At 32.7% G+C, this 18,829-nt stretch overlaps 2 protein-coding genes across 3 annotated transcripts; one reads left to right on the top strand and one right to left on the bottom strand.

Annotated features, from left to right (window-relative positions):
• The first annotated feature begins 2,780 nt into the window (after positions 1-2,780).
• LOC133670009 (uncharacterized) lies at positions 2,781-13,287 on the top strand. 2 transcript variants are annotated; one of them, XM_062090390.1, is made up of 12 exons: positions 2,781-2,993; positions 3,118-3,173; positions 3,331-3,364; positions 3,843-3,941; positions 4,025-4,173; positions 6,355-6,393; positions 6,620-6,712; positions 7,091-7,189; positions 10,648-10,749; positions 11,007-11,090; positions 12,701-12,766; positions 12,944-13,287. In XM_062090390.1, exons 1-12 carry the CDS (start codon positions 2,927-2,929, stop codon positions 13,028-13,030), a joined length of 975 nt encoding a protein of 324 aa, XP_061946374.1. In that variant the 5' UTR covers positions 2,781-2,926; the 3' UTR covers positions 13,031-13,287. The 2 variants fall into 2 exon arrangements, with proteins under 2 accessions (XP_061946374.1, XP_061946375.1); XM_062090391.1 differs by lacking the exon at positions 3,118-3,173 and having other exon boundaries at positions 2,793-2,993.
• Positions 13,288-14,565: 1,278 nt separating this feature from the next.
• Positions 14,566-16,040, bottom strand: LOC133669922 (protein NUCLEAR FUSION DEFECTIVE 4-like). Its single transcript, XM_062090253.1, has 3 exons — positions 14,985-16,040; positions 14,854-14,886; positions 14,566-14,733 (listed from the first exon to the last, which is right to left on the bottom strand). Exons 1-3 carry the CDS (start codon positions 16,038-16,040, stop codon positions 14,566-14,568), a joined length of 1,257 nt encoding a protein of 418 aa, XP_061946237.1.
• Between the last annotated feature and the right edge of the window lie 2,789 nt (positions 16,041-18,829).

Here is an 18,829-nt window from a genome sequence, read left to right as displayed (position 1 = left end):
TTTTCACTAATTTCTCAACTTAGAATAAACAAAAGGACTAAACTAGAGAATTTCTTCTTCTTCTTCTTCTTCTTCTTTTATGGTTTTCTTTTGGAATTCAAGGAGGCAAAAATGGAGGAACAGTGAAGGAGATTATGAATCTACTGCCCCCAACCTCTATGCATTCACCTGCACCAGGGGCCCCACCACCGCCACCATCATAATCTTCACCTTGCTGGTGGGTTTCGACCCCATGACCTCCGTCTTCCTAGAGTGGTCCTAGTCTTCAGACATCTAATCTAAATGCTCTCGTGCTAATTAGAGATGCTATCTGACATTGAACAATGAAGAACGTAGTGAGGTGGACTGATTAAAATCCACTGCAGATATAATAAAATTATATTTATGCTTATATAGATTGTAATTTTAAAGCCTAATTTTAATGTAAGTCCATTTAAAAAAAACAAAAAAAAACTCATATATAATGGGATTATATTTCCGAGTTTTTTGCCAAAAAAAATAGAACCAAATTGGTTTAGTTTGAATCGAATTTAGGTCCGATTCGGTTAATATTTTACAAAATTAATATAATTCAGTTCGATTATTTTTTTAAATCTAAATCGAACCGAACTAAACCAAACCAAACCATAAACATTCCTAATTATGTCTAAGATATTTTGTTTTAAGTGGCATATGTGATGGCATCTTTTTTAAAACTTATCAATGTTCTTTCTTAGATTGTTCTTTTTAATTTAGAATACAAATTTACTATAAATAAAATTCATAAAATAATTTTAAGAAATTATCCAATTGGGACATTATTTTAATTTAAGATTATAGTTTTTTTAATGTAATAGTAACTATTAATTTGTTAATTATTATATGTTAACCTATATGCAATTTTTTAAGAAATATGCTCATGATTATAGAATGACAAGAAAATCTTATATAAATATAAATATAAATATAAATATCTAACATGAATTTCTCAATTAATCATCATTTTATTTTTTTCTATAATTACGAGTCATAATTTTTTTTTCTTAATTGAAATTACTGTTTAGATCATAATAATTATTTATTTAAGAGATAATTTTTCTAATTAAGGAAATACACAATAAGAAAAAATAGGATTTTGATTTGAGAGATATATTTTTTTCTTTTTAACTCAAATTATTGAAATTCTTACTAGGATTTATCCTAATTATTTTTAGTTTTTATTTCAAAAAATATGTTGTTAATAAAAAAAAATTTTAAAATAAAATGAAAAAATAAATAAAAATAAAAATTCTTGCTAACAAAATAAATGTTTTCTTTCAAATTGAAATCTTTACTTGCAAATACTAGTTTGATTCACTGCCTTACGTACGTATAAAACATTTTTTCTCAGTGAATAAAAAGGTACAGACATCGTTAAAGTTTTTATCACTATCAATTATTTTTACTGCAAACTAAAACATTTATATGTGCATTAAAAAAATAAATTAAAAATTATATATATTAATAAATAATAATAAATTTTGATTATAATTAAAAATTGAGTTGGAAAGTTAAGATAAAAATATTATTTTCTAAGAAAAAAAAACTTGAATACTTATTTTAGTTTGAAATTCAGTCTCAAGATTTTAATTAGTTTGAATTAATAAAATTAAATTTTATTTTATTAAATTAATCATTAATTCAATGTCAAAACTTATTTTTAATATTGTAAGAGCCTTATTTAAAGGCAACTAAAATAAAATATCAAACCCAATCTCAAATTAATTAATGTAAAAAGATTAAATTGAAAATAAATATTATTAAATGAAAAACAATTAAACTAAAAAGAAAGAAAAAAGAAAAAAGAAAACACTAGGATAATTATTGCAATCAATGATAAATTGTGTCTTTTTTCTATGCTCTATTTTTATCGTTTTTAATAATATATTTTTTATTTTTTTATTTTTTTTCGTGTTCAAAATTATAAATACTATTTTATATTTTGTGAAATATTAATCTATTGAAACTGTGCTATAATTATTAAATAAATAGTAAAAGTAAAAAAATTAAATTTATAAAAGTACTTTGAATTGAAAAGAAAACCCAATAAAAAAATTAAATAAAAAATAAAATTGAGGTGTGAACACCTCAAATGTTTTAATTGTATTAATAATTTATTTTATTTTTTATATAATTAAATAAAATAAATTTTAAAAATAGGCTTATAGCATCTAAGAGTTAAAAATAATAATAAATATATTATTTTAACTCCTTTTATTTTATATGTTAAAAGGAGTGCTAAATAAAATATTATTATATCTTTTTTCTTAGAAAAATATTATTTCTATATGTTTTGCAAAAATACAAAAATATTATTTGCAATAATATTTTTGTATTTTTGCAAAACATATAGAAATAATATTTTTCTAAGAAAAAAGATATAATAATATTTTATTTAGCACTCCTTTTAACACAATAATATTTTTTTAACTATTTTTTTGATTTTATTTAAATTTATTTTTTATAAAATTATTCTAATTTTATTACCTGTGATATGAGTTTGACAAGTTTACTTGAATTAACTTAAATTTATTTTTAATTGATTTTTTAAATTTTACTATTTAATATTAAATTGATTAAAAATTAATTAGTTATTTTTAGATTTGATAAATTAATCCAGTCATATTATATTATTAAAATAATTATATATCAAATTTATTACAATAAAATTAGATATTCTTAATAACTTTTCACTATTAAAATGCATATAAATAAAAATACTTTATTTACATTATTTAAAAAATTATATTATCAATTTGGCTAGCATCTCCGATCGGAGATAGATGCTTTTAGAAAACAAATGGTGTCCTTGTGACCTCGGACAATATCCAAAACGTCCCTGTGGTATTTTTGGGATCAATCTATCTCGCAATAACCCAAGAGAAACGCGAAGAACAAACAACGAACAATGATCTTCATTTTTCTCTCACTTCTCCTTCTCGTTGCTTTACTCTACAAGTTCCTCACTTCTGATGGTATGTATACTGAGATCATATGCATCCATTTACATGTCAATTGCGAGCTCACTGTATCTATTTTTAATGGGGGTGTTCTTCTTCTTCCTTTTTTTTTTGGTTAAAATTTGATTTTAAATTTAAGGGGATTTCACTTTGATGTCAAAGAGGCATGCAAAGCGTGAAGAAATTGAAGATAAGGTGAAAAACCCAATTTAAAATATTGTCTCTTTTTTTTTCTCTTAATTTTCTTTCGATTTCATATCATAATCTGTGTATTGTTTTGAAACATTGAAGTGTGTGTGTGTGTATATATATATGTATTTGTTTTGTATACTTATTACAGATGTTTTTTTAGGTTGTTTGGATTACTGGAGCCAGCCGTGGAATAGGTATGGAAATTCCCATTTTGAATTCTTGAGGTATTTTTGTCGAATTTGATTGATTTTAATACATAGCTTGGGATTTCATTTTCTCTGATCAGAAATAACTTAGCTTGCATGTGCAATTAAAAAGTTAACCATTGAATTGGTGTGCCCTTTTTTTTATTTTATGTGATACTGATAAGTTTAATCTTTTCTTTTACAACTATTTTCTGAGTGCATATAATGTGTTTGCAACTACATCTCTTACCCAAAAATCCTATGGTTGTCAATTTATATGGTCATTGTGTTTTGTGCAATTAAACGGCACAATACTGCTATGAGAAAATCTGGCCGTATAGGAAAATGGTTTTCTGGTCCGGACTGTCCTTATGAAGCTTTTGTCCTCCATATCTGTTGTGTGATGTGTTTTTATGTCTGAGATTTTCTTAATTTCCTTGTCCTAGATAAACTCCTCATCTCTTTCACTTTTCATGGTGGGTTTCAGGTGAGGTTCTTGCTAAACAACTGGCAAGTTTAGGTGCCAAACTAATTCTTTCATCACGGAATGAAGCAGAATTGGAGCGTGTCAAGAACCAACTTACTGGTATATCAATTCATCCAATGTGGAGCTTGGCCTTCCATTTCCTTCTTTATTAGTTTTTTAACAGGCCCTTATTATACTTGCAGGTAAACATGCACCTGGTGAAGTAAAGATTATACCTTTGGATTTGGCATCAGGTGAAGAGTTTCTTAAGGAGGCTGTAGAGAAAGCAGAGTCCTTTTTCTCTGGTGCTGGTGTTGATTATATGATCCACAATGCAGCTTATGAACGACCAGTAAGTATGAAATTTTTGATCTGGGATAGTGATACATTGCTATACATGTATATAATCAGCCAAAGAGGCACGTGCATAGACATTTTCTAATGGTCATTGTAGTCTAGTGATAAAGAAGTAAAGGGAAATCATGTTACAAAATCAATAGCTGCTCTTAGTTAGCTAAGGAACCTGCTAACTCATTGCAAATTTCAGTATGTCCTATCAAGTTATCATGCACCGCTGTGATTCTTCAACAAGGTTGTGAATGTTTCACTACCTTTCATCAAATAATGGACCTCTAGTTCACTTTACCATCTTTAAAACATTGCTTTGAAAACATTGTTACAAACTAACAACAGTTTTTATAGTGGGTATCTCGCTTTACTTCCCATTTTGAGAGACTTATTTTCATTCACGACGAAAAAAATAAAATAAAAATGGATCTCCATGGTCATGATTTGAGCGAGGCTTGGTTCATACATATATTGTCCACTGACATGGCCCTTGTTTTTGCACCAATTTACTCATGTTTTAAGCATAAATTGTTCATCAATCTCTTAAATTTTGTAATTTGAAGCTGCTTTACTTTTTCCTTTGAAAGATGCATTTGTTTTTTGTTTTTTAATTTCCTGCCTACCATTAACAAATTATCAACCATTTGGAGGGTGTCCCGTATCAGTCTATACTGACTGTATGGGCTGGAGGTCAATGGTGCACTATGCCCAGAAGCAATCCTATGCCTCTAGAATGAAAACACTGTTAACCAACTTCTTGTGTACCTTTTGTCTGATAGACATGTTCTTAATAATCTGCCTTATGTGCTTGGGCGTGGTAAATTTTGTTTTTCATGTGAGGAATGGAACAATGCCTTATAGTTTGTTGATTGAATTGAAACTTGATGTATTTGAGGGCAAAAGGTGCTTCTGCTGATTGCAAAACTTAGGCTTAGGAAATTGTAGGAGAACTGACAAAAAACCATTGGATTTGGTGTTAGAAAGACACTATAGGTGAGGATTGCTTGGGAAATTAAGTTAGGATTATGGAAAATGAGAGGATATGATGTAGAAGAAAAGAAAAGAATGACTGAGTTGAGGTCAAGAGAAGTAACAACCTTGCTGGAAATGATGTGGAGAATGATGAGAATTCGAGATGTTAAAAGAAGATAACACAAACAAAACTATCCATGATGGCTTTCACATTTTCTACAAAGGGATTTGAGATTCAAATGTGATGTGTTTTCAAAGAGAGATTGAAATTGATTCTTGAGAGAGCAGTTCTACTTTCTCAAGTGTGTGCATTTTTATCTAAAAGTACTCATAACTAATGTCGCATGTGTGTGACGTCACGGTAATTGTCCTCCCGGACCGAGATCTTTGTGGTGATGAGTGGATGGCAGACAAAAACTTGTCATTGAGTGAGGCAAAAAAGTAAATAAAGCAAATATTTGTGTTTGTGGAGGTGGAGGGTTGCCTGAATTATACAAAAACTAAAAATGATGAAAGTACCATTGGCTATTGCAAAAGAAATGGTATGTGGTTCTAATTGTTGTGAGGATAATTTTATCTGAACCTCTTTCACTGTAGCCTGCCTGCTATTGCCATTCCCTATCAAAGAATGTGATTACACATGTGATATAGTATTTGCATTCTTGGTTGTTGATGACCAAAAAACAAGTAGCATTATGCCCTAAGAGGTTGTGTAAGTTTCATTCATTTTGTTTTCTTACTTATGTTAAGATGTGAGAATGCTTGGTCATAAGCCCTAGAATAGCCTTAAGATTTCTTTGTTGTGACAAAAAAACATGAAGATTTTGGGAAAGCGAATTTATCGCCATCGATTAAATTTCATGATTGTGCTGCCTTGTTATTTCAATTTATTTACTCTGTGCTAAAAGTGGATGCTGCGTAGGGATGATCAGTGTGTTATCCAGTATAACTACATTTTGATTCTGCAAACACAATATTAACTAGAGATTTGTAGAAATATTTCATCAATCAAGACTTCCTCATGTCAATTCAGGTTACGTAGTATACATGTCTTTGGAAGCATTGAATATGCAGCAATACCATGTGGTAAACTGTTTAAGGTCTTAAGGTTCTGTTTATTTTATGCATCATTGTGATAACCTACTGATATGCTTGTAAAATTGATTTGTCTTCCAGTGGTGAATGACTTTATTTTGTTATTTCTTTTTGGCAGAAATCAACAGCTTTGGATGTGAATGAGGAAAGTCTCAAGGTATCAAATCAAGGAAGTAGGCATCCTGATGATGATCTAGTCCATTCGCTTAAAAAATAACACTAGTTTACTTGAGTTATTTTGCTTTGTCTTGCCCGCATTTAGTTACAAGTTGAGTTCAGTCAACAAGATGCATTCATCAAAGGATCACTAATATGATACTATCAATTTTTTTTTCTGCGACTCTCTTGTAAAACTACTAATGGTGCTTCTATCATGGAAGTAGGCTACATTCAACATCAATGTCCTTGGGCCAATATCTCTCACACGACTATTGGCATCTTCTATGCTGAGCCGGGGGCGGGGTCATTTTGTTGTGGTATGTTTGGATTAGTGATATATATTTTAACCAGTATTTGTTTTGGATGTACACCTCAACTTGATAAGTAAATTATTACTGAATGATCCTTACACATAAACCAATTGTTTCTTATAGTCCGTTGTAACTCTTGTCACTTATGAGATTGGTTGCTAGAAAGTTGTGTTCTCTTTTCTTAGTTTCCTAGCTACATTGCTTTGATTTGTATATTATAAACAAAGGACCAAAATATATATAAAAAACAAGGAAATCTAATAATTATCTATATTAGAGCTCTTGCCTCACACCCTTCTCTAAAAAAATACATTAGTTTTATAATTGTACATATCATCTATCCACGTTGATACACTTAACTTTTTAAATGCACTATGCATGCAGATGAGCAGTGCTGCAGGCAAGACACCTACCCCGGGTCAGGCCATATACTCTGCTTCAAAATTTGCTCTAAATGGATACTTTCATTCCTTGCGTTCTGAGGTATATATATTATTTCTAAGTCAAATGTGTTGGGAATTGCTCATTGTGGTAGACTAGAATTCTTGCTATGTGTGACTATAACATAAAAGTATTGCAATAATGGCCAAAAAGGTTGCATTTGTTTTGATCCATAAAATGAATAATTTATGAATAAAGTAACATAAGGAAGATAGAAGATAGCAAGAACAATAACGTAGAATTCTGTCGAAAAGGGATCACACATAAACTCAAATTTAAAATTTAATTATTGAATATTATTTATTTAGATAGTATGTCTAGAATATAAGCTAAATAACCCTATTTATATTAGAAAAAAATTATAAACAAAGCTGAAAAAATAATAAAATAATTTTAAACCAAATAGAAAAAAGAATTCTAAATTAACTAGACAAATATAACAAATCTTGAACATTAATTTTTGGGTTTTATTTGAAAGCCTTCCCATACTCGGATGGATACAAAATTCCCACCTTATGGGAAATAGGGCCTTTAAAATCGTTTATCAAGATTTTAACCTGATCTAATGGTTGGATTGAAAGTTATGCTTATTATCATGAAACTGCTCATTAGAAAAAAAAATCTTTATTGTCTTTGACAACAATAACATTTCTTTGTTGACAACGCCAAAACCACCTTGAAATTCTTCAAACATCAACTTTAGACACAAATTGTTGGCAATAAATAATAGGTTCGTCCGTTGATTTTTTTGTGGTTGAAAATTTCTATTACTTCAATATCTTCAAAATTAGCTACAAAACACTCTTTTGGAGTATCAATGGATTCGTCACTTTCATGAAAGAATCCTCATGGATCCCAATTTACAGAGTTTTTAGGATTTCTGCAACCCTCAAGCCCAATGATATCTTGAGCTTCTTCCTTGACATATTTCATATTTGGTGGTTAATTCCAATGTACCTAATAACTAGAATCATCAAAAAATTCAATTTCAATATCATATCATATTCATCCCGATCAAGAAATTACCTTATGTCTCTGAAACGAGTTCTCAAAACTAGCCATGAATCCGTGATCACTTTTCTCACAATCCCTCAAGCTCCTTACCTTCACCACCTGACAAGTTAATTGTGCAATCTGTCTTCACATGTCTTTTCTCACTAGTTCTTGAAAATCTCTTTTCAATTTTGCAATATGTCTTTTCATGTCTTCTATTACAACGTTTCTCTCTCGAGGGGATGTTCTCATCCTTCTTACCTTAACACGTTCTGCTCTATAACTTCTTCTAGCCATAGTTATTTAGCAGCACACAACAAGAATAATCTAGGATTGTTGGGTTCTCATATCAATCGACGCAAACAAAAGAAACACAAGACAATAACAAGCATAAGAACAAAAAATTCTGTCGTTGAAAAGGGATCTTATAAAAATCCTAATTCAAAACTTTATTATCGAATATTTTCTATTCAAGTAGTCTGCTTATGTTAAAAGCTAAATAACCCTATTTATACTAGAAAAAAACAACCTAAACAAAGTTGAAAAAATAATGAAAGAGTTCTAAATCAAATAGAAAAAAGAATTCTAAATCAACTAGGAAAATATAATTAATTCTGATTAGGAACTTCTGGACTTTATTTGAAGGCTTTCTTGTATTCAGATGGATACAAAATTTTAACCTTATGAGAAATAGAGTCTCTAAATCATCTATCAAAATTTCAGTCCGATTCAATGGTTGCACTGAAAGTTATGTTTATTAACATAAAACTATGCATTAGAAAAAAAATCTCCTGCACTAGGAAGGCTAGCCAATAAACCACATGAAAATTCAAGTATAGAAATATCTTGACTTTGGCACACTTCCAAATTTATGACAAAAATATGATTTCCTTTTATAAAGCTTTTAAACTAGCAAGTTGTTAACTTATTGTTTCTCATTTACCCTTGGAATCTGACACCACTATTATTTAATATATCAAAATTTATATAAGTTATACCACTGAATAGTGAGTATGACTAATGCATTTTACGTTGAATTCATTAGGTTATCGGTGGTACTCCTGGTCATTGAACTTTCATAAGATAATAGTGAAACCAAATTCAAGAGATACCATAAGAGAATAGTACTTCCGATTATCTTATTCTAGTTTATTGACTAACATGTACAAAGTCCATATATAACCTCAGATGTTACTGGGAAAATGTTCTGGTGAATAGTTCTCATGTTTATATAAGATCATAAAATGCAAGAGAAACCACTATAAGTGGATATAAACTGCTGACCTGGCTGATTTTCACAAAAAAATGGTTTGTGTGAAAGAAGGGGCTGCTTTGGATGATGTCCCTGGTTGGAGAGATGGTAGAATTCTTAAAAGCCATTATACTTCACACAATTGGTGAGGGACAAGATTGTTTTACTTTCTTATTTGGAGTGCCATGCTTCAAGTGCTTTTAGGGGAGTTTCTTGAGCTGATAGAGATCGCATTTCTCTTCTATTATATTCCATTTGGTTTCATATTTTGAAGGATGACTCATTCTCCATAATGCTTTTGTAATAGTTCTGTTTTAGTCAGTTAATCTCTCTCTCTCTCTCTCTATCACACACACACACACACACATTCTCAATCATGTTTTTGTAATAGTTCCGTTTTAGTCGTTTCATCTATCTATGATATCTCTCTCTCTCTCTCTCTCATGTTAATGTTTGGAAGAGAATTAGAGGTGGTTGTGCTAATTGTGCCTGGTTTATTTCCCTTAATGCTGGAGATAGCAGATGAACTTTGAAAAATGTTTACCTGGATTGGCTAATTGGAACTTGGGAAGGTGGTTGGGCTAATTGTGCCAAGTATGTTGCATGCTACATACAGAAAAGAATAAACTTTGAAATATGCGCTCGTGATTTGGCCAATTAGCTAATTAGAACTTAAAGAGGTGTATGATGTGGATAAGTGTATGATGTGGATAAGAAACTTTAAACACGAGTACCTTGATTTGTAGGTATTGCAGAGAATAAAAGATGTTGGTGTTACTAGTTAAGTTGATTGGATGAGTATGTACTTGAACTGAAATGTACCCAAGCTGAGAAGGATGATCCGCATGGTATGTGCTTTGATGGTATACTAGGAATAAGAGCTTTATGATTTTTTGGTTCTATTATGTGCTATAATGTACAGGGAGAGTTTCTAGGGCCTATAACTTTAAAAGAATGGCAGTTTGTCCCAATTGAAACTAAGTGGGGTATAAGGAGTTTGTTTTCCTGGTCCATTCCCCCAAGTGTCCATCAAGATACTTATTGAAAACAAACATCAGGACCAAACTACATCAGTCAAGACGCACAAGAGGCTATATTGTGGGTAATGATGTTTGTAATGGTTTATGCTATTTAGTATTGGTAAACAATACATTATTCCATATTGTTGTGTTTCACCTTATAATGAATGTTGTACAACTGTTTTCCTATTTGTTGCTGAGTCCTTGCGTTCTCTCTTAAACTTGTGTTATTGCAGCTCTGTCAGAAAGGGATTAAGGTGACCATTGTTTGTCCTGGGCCAATAGAAACGTCAAATGGTTTTGGATCGACAACCTCAGGAAAGAAAGGTACTTTTGAGGTGAGCTTCTTACTGTAATGTTATGAGTGGAATTGGCTTTACTTGTAACTTGTTTTCTTGCTATCTTTTGGACAACCCAAATATTGTGAAGCAGCAAGGGGTGCACATCTATGATTGTGCAGATTGGTATATTGTAAAACAGTTATGTTCTTATAGCACATGTTCTCATCCATCTGCCTTCCTTCAGTAACTACTGATTACTTCTATGCTGCCTGCTTGGTTTTAATATAGATCTTGCTGTTTTTTCTTTTTGACAGAGGAGAGTGTCGTCAGAAAGGTGTGCAGAACTGACAATTATTGCGGCAACCCATGGTTTAAAGGAAGTTTGGATATCAGACCAGGTATTTGTATTTTCACTATAGAATCATTCTATTAGATTAAAATAAAATGAAACAAAATTTGATTCTAGTACTTTCACTATACAACCAAACCTTGAATCACAATAAATTTCTTCTGTGACATTTGACCACACTCCACGTATGTTCTGTCCTTGAAACATTGGAAAGCTTGTATCATGATAACATCATTCTATGAGATTTAATTTTGTTAGCAATGTGAATTGTTGATAAGCACCAGGTTTCTTGAAAGACTCAACTCGAAGATATGTAATTCACAAATACTTGGGATTGGCTATCATGATTTATCTGGAAATACATTCAACGGTCTATCGTTACCTAATCTAGTGTAATGAAATATGATGCATGACTGCACACTAGTTATAACTTACTATATAGCCACCTGATGACAGACATTGAGGTTTTAATAATAGAGTTGTGATCCTAAATCTAGGTGTTAAGTTTTAAAGCGAACCTGGAAAAATTGACAAGCCTCTTGAATATTTGCGTCTGGCTGTTCAGGGTTCAGTAATTCTTGTGGTTAAAATTTAATTTAGCTTTACTAGGTACTGATGTGTTTCAATGCGCTCTGTTTTCTTTTAGGTTTTTTTGCTGTGTTAGGGTTTAGCCTCATTGATCTGGTTTCTTAAAAAATTGCTTCAATTGTAAAACTCAAATAAACTTCCCTTGCTATCTGATTAATGGTATGTTAGGTGTGCTTGGTAAAGGTAAAGTGAGAGTCACAGCTTCGAACCTAAAGCATTCAGTATACACATGTGCAAGTGTATGAGCATGAATGATTAGTTTGAATGTGGGATGTTTTTGAGCTAGGGCCAAGGTGGATAACTCTATGTTTCTGTCATATATGCACAGAAGATTAGTTTTCCCTCCATATTTGGCCTTTTTTTTTTGGATATGTAAGAGATCAGTAGCCTGCCCTTCTAATTTGAGCAGTTGAGTGTTTAATATATCTCAGGTGCCTCTTAGGGAACTATCACAAATTGAATACTAGTTCATAATATAATAATCTGACTAATAAATATACGGCACTCTTGACCCCAACAAATGATATGTAATGCTTCTCGAAACAGAAATGCTGCCTGTACGATGGGGCAACACTTTAGGATGACCATGTTAATAAAATGAGGATTTGAGGAATGATGATAGAATTCTGGATTTTATTTCAACCTTTCAAATTTGAGACCATACAATTCTCCCATCTAGACCGGTCAACTAGCTTTTACTATGAGGACCTTAGTATAACTATGTGAAAATCTGAATACGAGGAGTTCTCGATTGAAACTAAAATATACCATAGAAACTAAGCATATTATCAACTTTATTGTCATCTATGGCATTTTCTTAGTTATATGCAAATAATAAAGTTGCGTTCCCTGAATTATTTTATATTATATTTTTAACTTTCAAATTGAGGACAAAAACTTATCCTCATAAACTAGCATTTTCTAATATGTTTTGTGTATCACACTTGTGATTTTGCAATGGAATGTGCATATCTCCTTTCCTTTCATGTGTAAGAATATGCTGACAAAGTTCTTCCATTTCCTTGCTATCATAGTTTTTTGCAAATATTAATATTTCGTTCCATCTTTCAGCCTGTGCTAGCTGTTCTGTATTTAGTGCAGTACATGCCAACTGTTGGGTATTGGCTCATGGACAAGGTATCTTCTCAGAACATCATGTTCCACTTAAACATTTAAGGGCTAATTTCAACCGCACCATCATACCTTGTGAATCCAGTTCTCATTCACAGCCACACGATTAATATCTGTTAACGTTTATTATTTTTCATCATTTTGAACACCACTTGAATAGAATTTGTGGTTGAAATGTCATAGATTGGTGGAAATCGATTAGCAGCTGCTGCACAAAAAGGCAATACATACTCTTTGAGCTTATTGTTTGGGAAAAAGAAAGCAACCTGAATTGTTACTGCAGGTTGATATCTCTTCTGTTTTATGTACTAGTTTGCGACAACAATACAAGCCCTTCCAATGGAAGATTTGTAATACAACCCAATAATTCACATCCTTGTCAGTATATATTGTCAGAATTGTTCTATCAACGAAAATCCTCAACTTGAGTCAAAAAGGATATCAAGGAAAATATATAACATTTGCGTAACAGCTGATACTGGTGTACCTGTTTAATTTCAAAAGTTACGAAGCTACTTTTTATTTTCTTTTTTAGTTTAAGGTGAGGTGGTATAGAAATCCATCCATTACAGATTCATATACATCAGTGATGACCAAATGAATTTTACCCTCTTTATTTTTTTTACCTGTTTTTTGAACGAAGTTTGATGAGTATATTGAGATTAATTATAACTATACCTGTACCCTTAGTTTTAGAAATATGTTGATTGCTATTACTGCGTGCAGATTCTCTCCTAATGTAGAAGGACTCCTTGACATTCACATTAGGATTCATTGATGTGATTCAAGTCGGAAAATAACATTGTCATACATCTCAGTGCAAAGAGAGGTTAATGTTCATGCATCAAATCTCATGATTTATGAGCGTATCATTTATCTTAGAAAGGTTATGGAGTTCATCCGAGTAACAGTGTCTTGTATGATCAGTGCGGAGAGATGTAGGTATACTTGCATCAAATATCATAACTTTCGAGTATAGTTCATCCCTGTTGTGCTTAGCTCGGTTTTTATAAGAAGCTCATGGTTCTTAAGGAAAACGACAGTTATCATGACCAAAAAAATTCACTCCAAAACAATTAATGCATCCAAATAGATCTGGAACTCGAAGGCATGCTTGGTAAACTTTCTAACCAAAAAAATTATGTCCTTCAAGACAAAGAGGAGTTACCTCATTCGTCGATCTGTTAGCTTGGCTTTTGAGGGGTTTTGGTAGTGAAATGGCTTAGGTTTCCCGCCCCCCACCACCCGCCTCTCTTGGTGTAGGCGACGTAGTTGTATCATCTTTGTACGGTAAATTGAAAATAGGAGCATTATATTAAATTCCTCTCTTTAGACTAGAGTTGTCGACTCCGTGTTATGTGTTAGACTCAACACATGGGGTTGGGTGATGAATGTGATGTCGTAGCAAGTTGTAAAAATGAATTTGTTGGCGTTACAAAAATGTAGAATGTAACGAATCCTCCCCCGAAGCCTCTTATAAGTGGAACTAGATGAACTGATAGTGTGAATCATCCAAAGAAGACATGAACAATAGTCTTCAATTGCCAACACTCTAGGATTTTTGAGAATAGAAGTTCTGCGTGCGAAGATGCAGAAGAAGACTTAGAATTGTTCCTATGAAGCAAATGGATCCCCAGATGATGAAAGTTTTGTGATAGCATTGCAGCCCTATGCATACTCCATGATCGCCAGCACCTTCGCTTTGTAAGTTAATAGCTGCCAAGTACCCAAAAAGCAGGGAGCCCAAGGGAATGTTGGTTAGAACAATGGTTTGTTTCGCAGCCAAGTTCTCGGAGCCGAACAGCTCAGACGTTGTCATTGAATTTATAGCAATTAAGGCTCCTGAACAGGTTCCCAAGATTCCGGTGCTGATGTATAAACATCTGTTGCTGTCGAGGAGCAAGAAGACAGCAATGGGCATGGGGATCATTAGGAGCACTGTCAACGCTGGGTTGGCTATTACCGATTTTTCCCTGGTTATACAAATATAGTATCAACAAAGGAAAATATCTCCATAAAAAGATACGTGATTATTACATCTTACAAGGTGCAGTCAGCTTTTTAGAGTTTCAAGCAGTGGAAAATGCTCTAACCTTGTATACCAGTGGAACATAATAGACAACATCCTTCCAAAAAAGCCAAACGCAGAAGATATTTCCAATAAAAATGATGCTTCGCCCATGCTGCGAGACTGGGTGATTCTCTCTAGGTTGTTTAAATAAACCATTCCCAGCGTAGGTCCACATGCATTCACCAAATAGAACATCCAGAAATCCACATTTAACAGTAGTTGTTTCATACCAGCATCATTTCCTGCTTTAAACAAGCCCTTGTCGTCACTGTCAACCTCCCCCCCTGCCTTTTGATCAGCTTCTCTTTCTTCGCCTATTGCAATCTTGACTTCTTTGGATACCTTTTCGGGGTTTGATTCGCCAGAGTCATTCGACTCCGTTCGTGTCACCTGGGAGTGATATTTCTCTGCTGAAAACCAGTCTGCAGCAGCTGTCAATAGTGCAACTTTAAACGGTATGGTTAACACCAGTGCTAAAATCACTGCGCGTAATCGCAAGGACACAAACCCGAAAAATGGTGCAACGGATTCGATCACTGTATACACTCCAGTTGCAATGATGAGAACGAAGACGGCTGGAAATACATCTGAGTCCCCATATTCCATGAACTCGAGACAACTATGAACGAGAGCAACAATTAACCCAGCGGCCACAGGAACCAGGCAAGTCAAGAGGAGGTAAATACTGGAATTTGTAGAGCCTTTCCTTCCTTCAATTCCTTCGACTAAAGAAGTCAATATCTTTCCACTCAACCCTGAATAAGTTGATGTTATTTCGACTATCGTCCGATAACTGTCCTTGAAGTTTCTTGTGGCTAACAATTGACAGTAAGTATTGATCCAACAGCTGCTGTTCCCTGCAAGAATATTTAGCAATAAAGCTTGCCAAAAAGATAGAGCAGGAATTCTATGTGAAATACAAAAGCACTGCACGCCATAACCAACCAAACCAAAAACCAGGCCAATGAATAGGATCATCCATGCAGGAAAACAGGTGGCAGCGGCTGTCGATACGAAACCAAATAACCTTCCTGTTTCTGAAGCAACAATTAGATTGTTGAGTTGCACATGTGAGATGTGGTAATTTTGTTCCATCAGGGATGCGCAAGCAGAGAAAATGAAGCGGGGGGCACTTAAGGCTTGTAGCAAAGTAATGCAACCCAAGGTTAGCCATGATGACAGTCTGAACTTCAATTGATTATTGCTCATGTTTCTTTCTTTTGGATTTTACTAGATGAGGAAAACATTGGCTTTGTAATGATTTGTGTGAAGTCAGAGTGCCCCTCTCTTTCTATATATATATATATATATTGAGGTTCCATCTTCTTGTGCCTGTTATAAGTAGTTGTCAAAATTATCAATAACAAAATTACAGATTTTCAAACAAAATCCTCCTCTTCTCATTCAAATGTTAGGCAACAGCATGGTTACGTGAGACAGTCATTAAAGCTAGGGTCTCGTGGAAGAACTGTAAAAAATCATGCTGTCTAACAAGGTTTTGAACTATCTAGTACCTTATGGACCTAAAAAATACATGGTGAGACCAAAACTAAAGCAAAATAAACAATTAAACTAAAAACATATTAAAACTAAAAAAAAACTTTAAAACATAAAATTTTCTAACAAAAACATATCAAATACCAATAATACCGAAACCCAACAAACACAAATCATAAACTAGACAAGTTTTCATGCAATCAAAGGCAAGGTTTTGTTTGTAATCATGCATAGATCAAGAATCAAGTATTCGTTTTCTTCGATTAACACTTAAAAGTCATGATTTGATCAAAATATGTTTTGACAGTCGAAAGAATCCTATAATCTAAATGCATAAGTTCATGTTATTGATGCGTTTTAACCCTATATTATTTACTAAAGATGACAAAATAATATGTATGTGCTAATAATTAACTCAAAACAACTAAAAAAAAGAGGCTAACGCAAAGTTTATGCGAAGAACATGAACCTAAAATCTAGAAAATTTTCAGAAATTGAAGAACTAATGCCAAAACCCAGATTTGGCCTTCCTTCTAGGCTTCTAAACACACTACTTTTGATCCTCACAAACCACATTATCAATACCAAACATAGTTGAATCCAATGAACTAACAAATAACATCAAATCATCAACAACATGGATAAAGTTTCAACTTCATAGCTACAACCCTAATGATAGCCAAAAAACATCAAATTTCGATTCTCAATTGACTCTTTGAACACTTGGAATCCAAACCATGTTTATGAACCAAGAACATACACTAACAAAACAGAAAAGACATCTAACGCCCACTGTCACCTTTTAGTAGAATCCAAAACTACTCTATTTTATCAAAATAAAAAACACTCCATAACATAAAAAACAACTCCAAACAAGATTTAAACAATAAAAAAATATTTTTACATATTAATCAAAACAAAATTAGAAAATATCATAGCACTAAAACAAGTTCAAAAAAATATCAAAAGAGGTTTAAACATTAAGAAATCATGAATGGGTAGGCCACATAGACTCCACCATTGAGTTGTTACATGGTTATACCTTCTCCAAGCTTGCTGACTATAGGTTGTTGTTTTTTGTTCTCTTTTCCTTCCTTTTTTTTTTGTTTCACCCTCTTTCTTTTCAAAGCTTGTTAGACCTTCTATGTTAGGCTCTTGAATCTTCACAATAAGGTCTACTAACAGAGTATTTCTCCATGTTTTTCCTCTTTTTTTTTTCCTTTTTTCTTCTCCTTTCAGCTCTGATATCTAGGGGTATTTATATGATTTTTCTAATTTTGTTTTTGGTGGATTCCCTTAAAGGTTTTGGACAAAAGCTAACAGCTGGAAGCTCTTTTATTAGGCTAGTTTTGCAATGGTGGTTTTGATTTCAAAGGTACTTGGTGGTTTTGCTAGACTTAGAGGACAAAGAGCTATTTCTGGCCTTTTAATCTTGAGAGGGAGATTTCAAAGCCATTGATAAGAACCCTTTGAGAAACTTTAAGTGTGAACACACAAAAAAAATGGATGGTTTTTGAAAAATATGTGTAATAGTCTTGACTGACTCAATTAACCACTTTCGAGGCTTTATCGGAGAAACTCCGATATAAAAATCATTGAAAACCACCTGAAGTTGGTAGAAGAGGTGCATACCTTTCGTTTGGATCCAACCTTGCTCAATATGAAAGTCTGTAGCTTCATATTTATTCATCTAAAGGTGCCAACTCGATTAGCTCAAAATTTAAAAATGCAAGGAAAGCTGATTGAGGATAAGATGTTTGAGATTTATATGGAAGAATTGGGGTGTATATGTCTCATTTCATGGGCATGAGGTTATAGAGGAGATGTTTTTCTTCCATTTGCAAATAACCTCGTGCCATTTGGTGGTCTAGAACTCCACAACGAGCTCTTGAAAAGTGTCAATTCGATCATCATTTTCTGTTGGAAAAAGAAGAAGAAAACTAATAAATGATGTGTCATTCGTGTCCTTTCATTAAAACTGAACGACACATCACCTACTAAAAACCCTAAAAATTAGGGCTCTTAATTGATTTTTAGCAAGTGCCAACCCGATCATCATTTTCTCATGGAAGAAGAAAACTAGTGGACGATGTGTCATTTGTGTCCTTTCATTAAAACTCAATGACATGTCATCTACTAAAAACTAAGGCTCTTAATTGATTTTTGGCAAAAATCAATTTAGCCCCTTTTCTTCTAATTGTGGCATATACACTCTTAATTGAGTCGAAATCCTTTTAACCTTTGCAATTACACCCTAGAAATTCTAATTTGAATCCTTTTATTCAAACGCCTCTTACAAATGAGTCTTTAGTTTTCAATTTGTTCAATTTGAAATTAATTGACCATGAAAATTTCAATTTGTTTGAATTTATCCCATGATTTGGTTAATTTTAGCCTTTACAATAACACGTCTTTTTTTAGTTTGGTTTTTAGTCTTGGATTTTTTCAATCAAGTCCCTAATTTCTCATCAAACTTTAATATTCTTACAATTAAGCTCTTG

The sequence above is a fragment of the Populus nigra genome, chromosome 12 (genome assembly GCF_951802175.1).
Source record: "Populus nigra chromosome 12, ddPopNigr1.1, whole genome shotgun sequence".
In the NCBI taxonomy this organism is placed as follows: domain Eukaryota; kingdom Viridiplantae; phylum Streptophyta; class Magnoliopsida; order Malpighiales; family Salicaceae; genus Populus; species Populus nigra.
The sequence above is the reverse complement of the archived record's forward strand: the minus strand, read 5'-3'. Positions and strand labels throughout refer to the sequence as shown.

Coding starts and splice junctions, on each gene's coding strand:
- LOC133669922 (XM_062090253.1), bottom strand. CDS start 16,040: ATGAGCAATAATCAATTGAAGTTCAGACTGTCATCATGGCTAACCTTG. Junction 14,887..14,984: donor GTGGACCTACGCTGGGAATG/GTTTATTTAAAC, acceptor CTTTTTTGGAAG/GATGTTGTCTATTATGTTCC. Junction 14,734..14,853: donor ATGTTCCACTGGTATACAAG/GTTAGAGCATTT, acceptor TTGTATAACCAG/GGAAAAATCGGTAATAGCCA.
- LOC133670009 (XM_062090390.1), top strand. CDS start 2,927: ATGATCTTCATTTTTCTCTCACTTCTCCTTCTCGTTGCTTTACTCTAC. Junction 4,174..6,354: donor ATGCAGCTTATGAACGACCA/GTAAGTATGAAA, acceptor TCTTTTTGGCAG/AAATCAACAGCTTTGGATGT. Junction 11,091..12,700: donor AAGTTTGGATATCAGACCAG/GTATTTGTATTT, acceptor TCCATCTTTCAG/CCTGTGCTAGCTGTTCTGTA.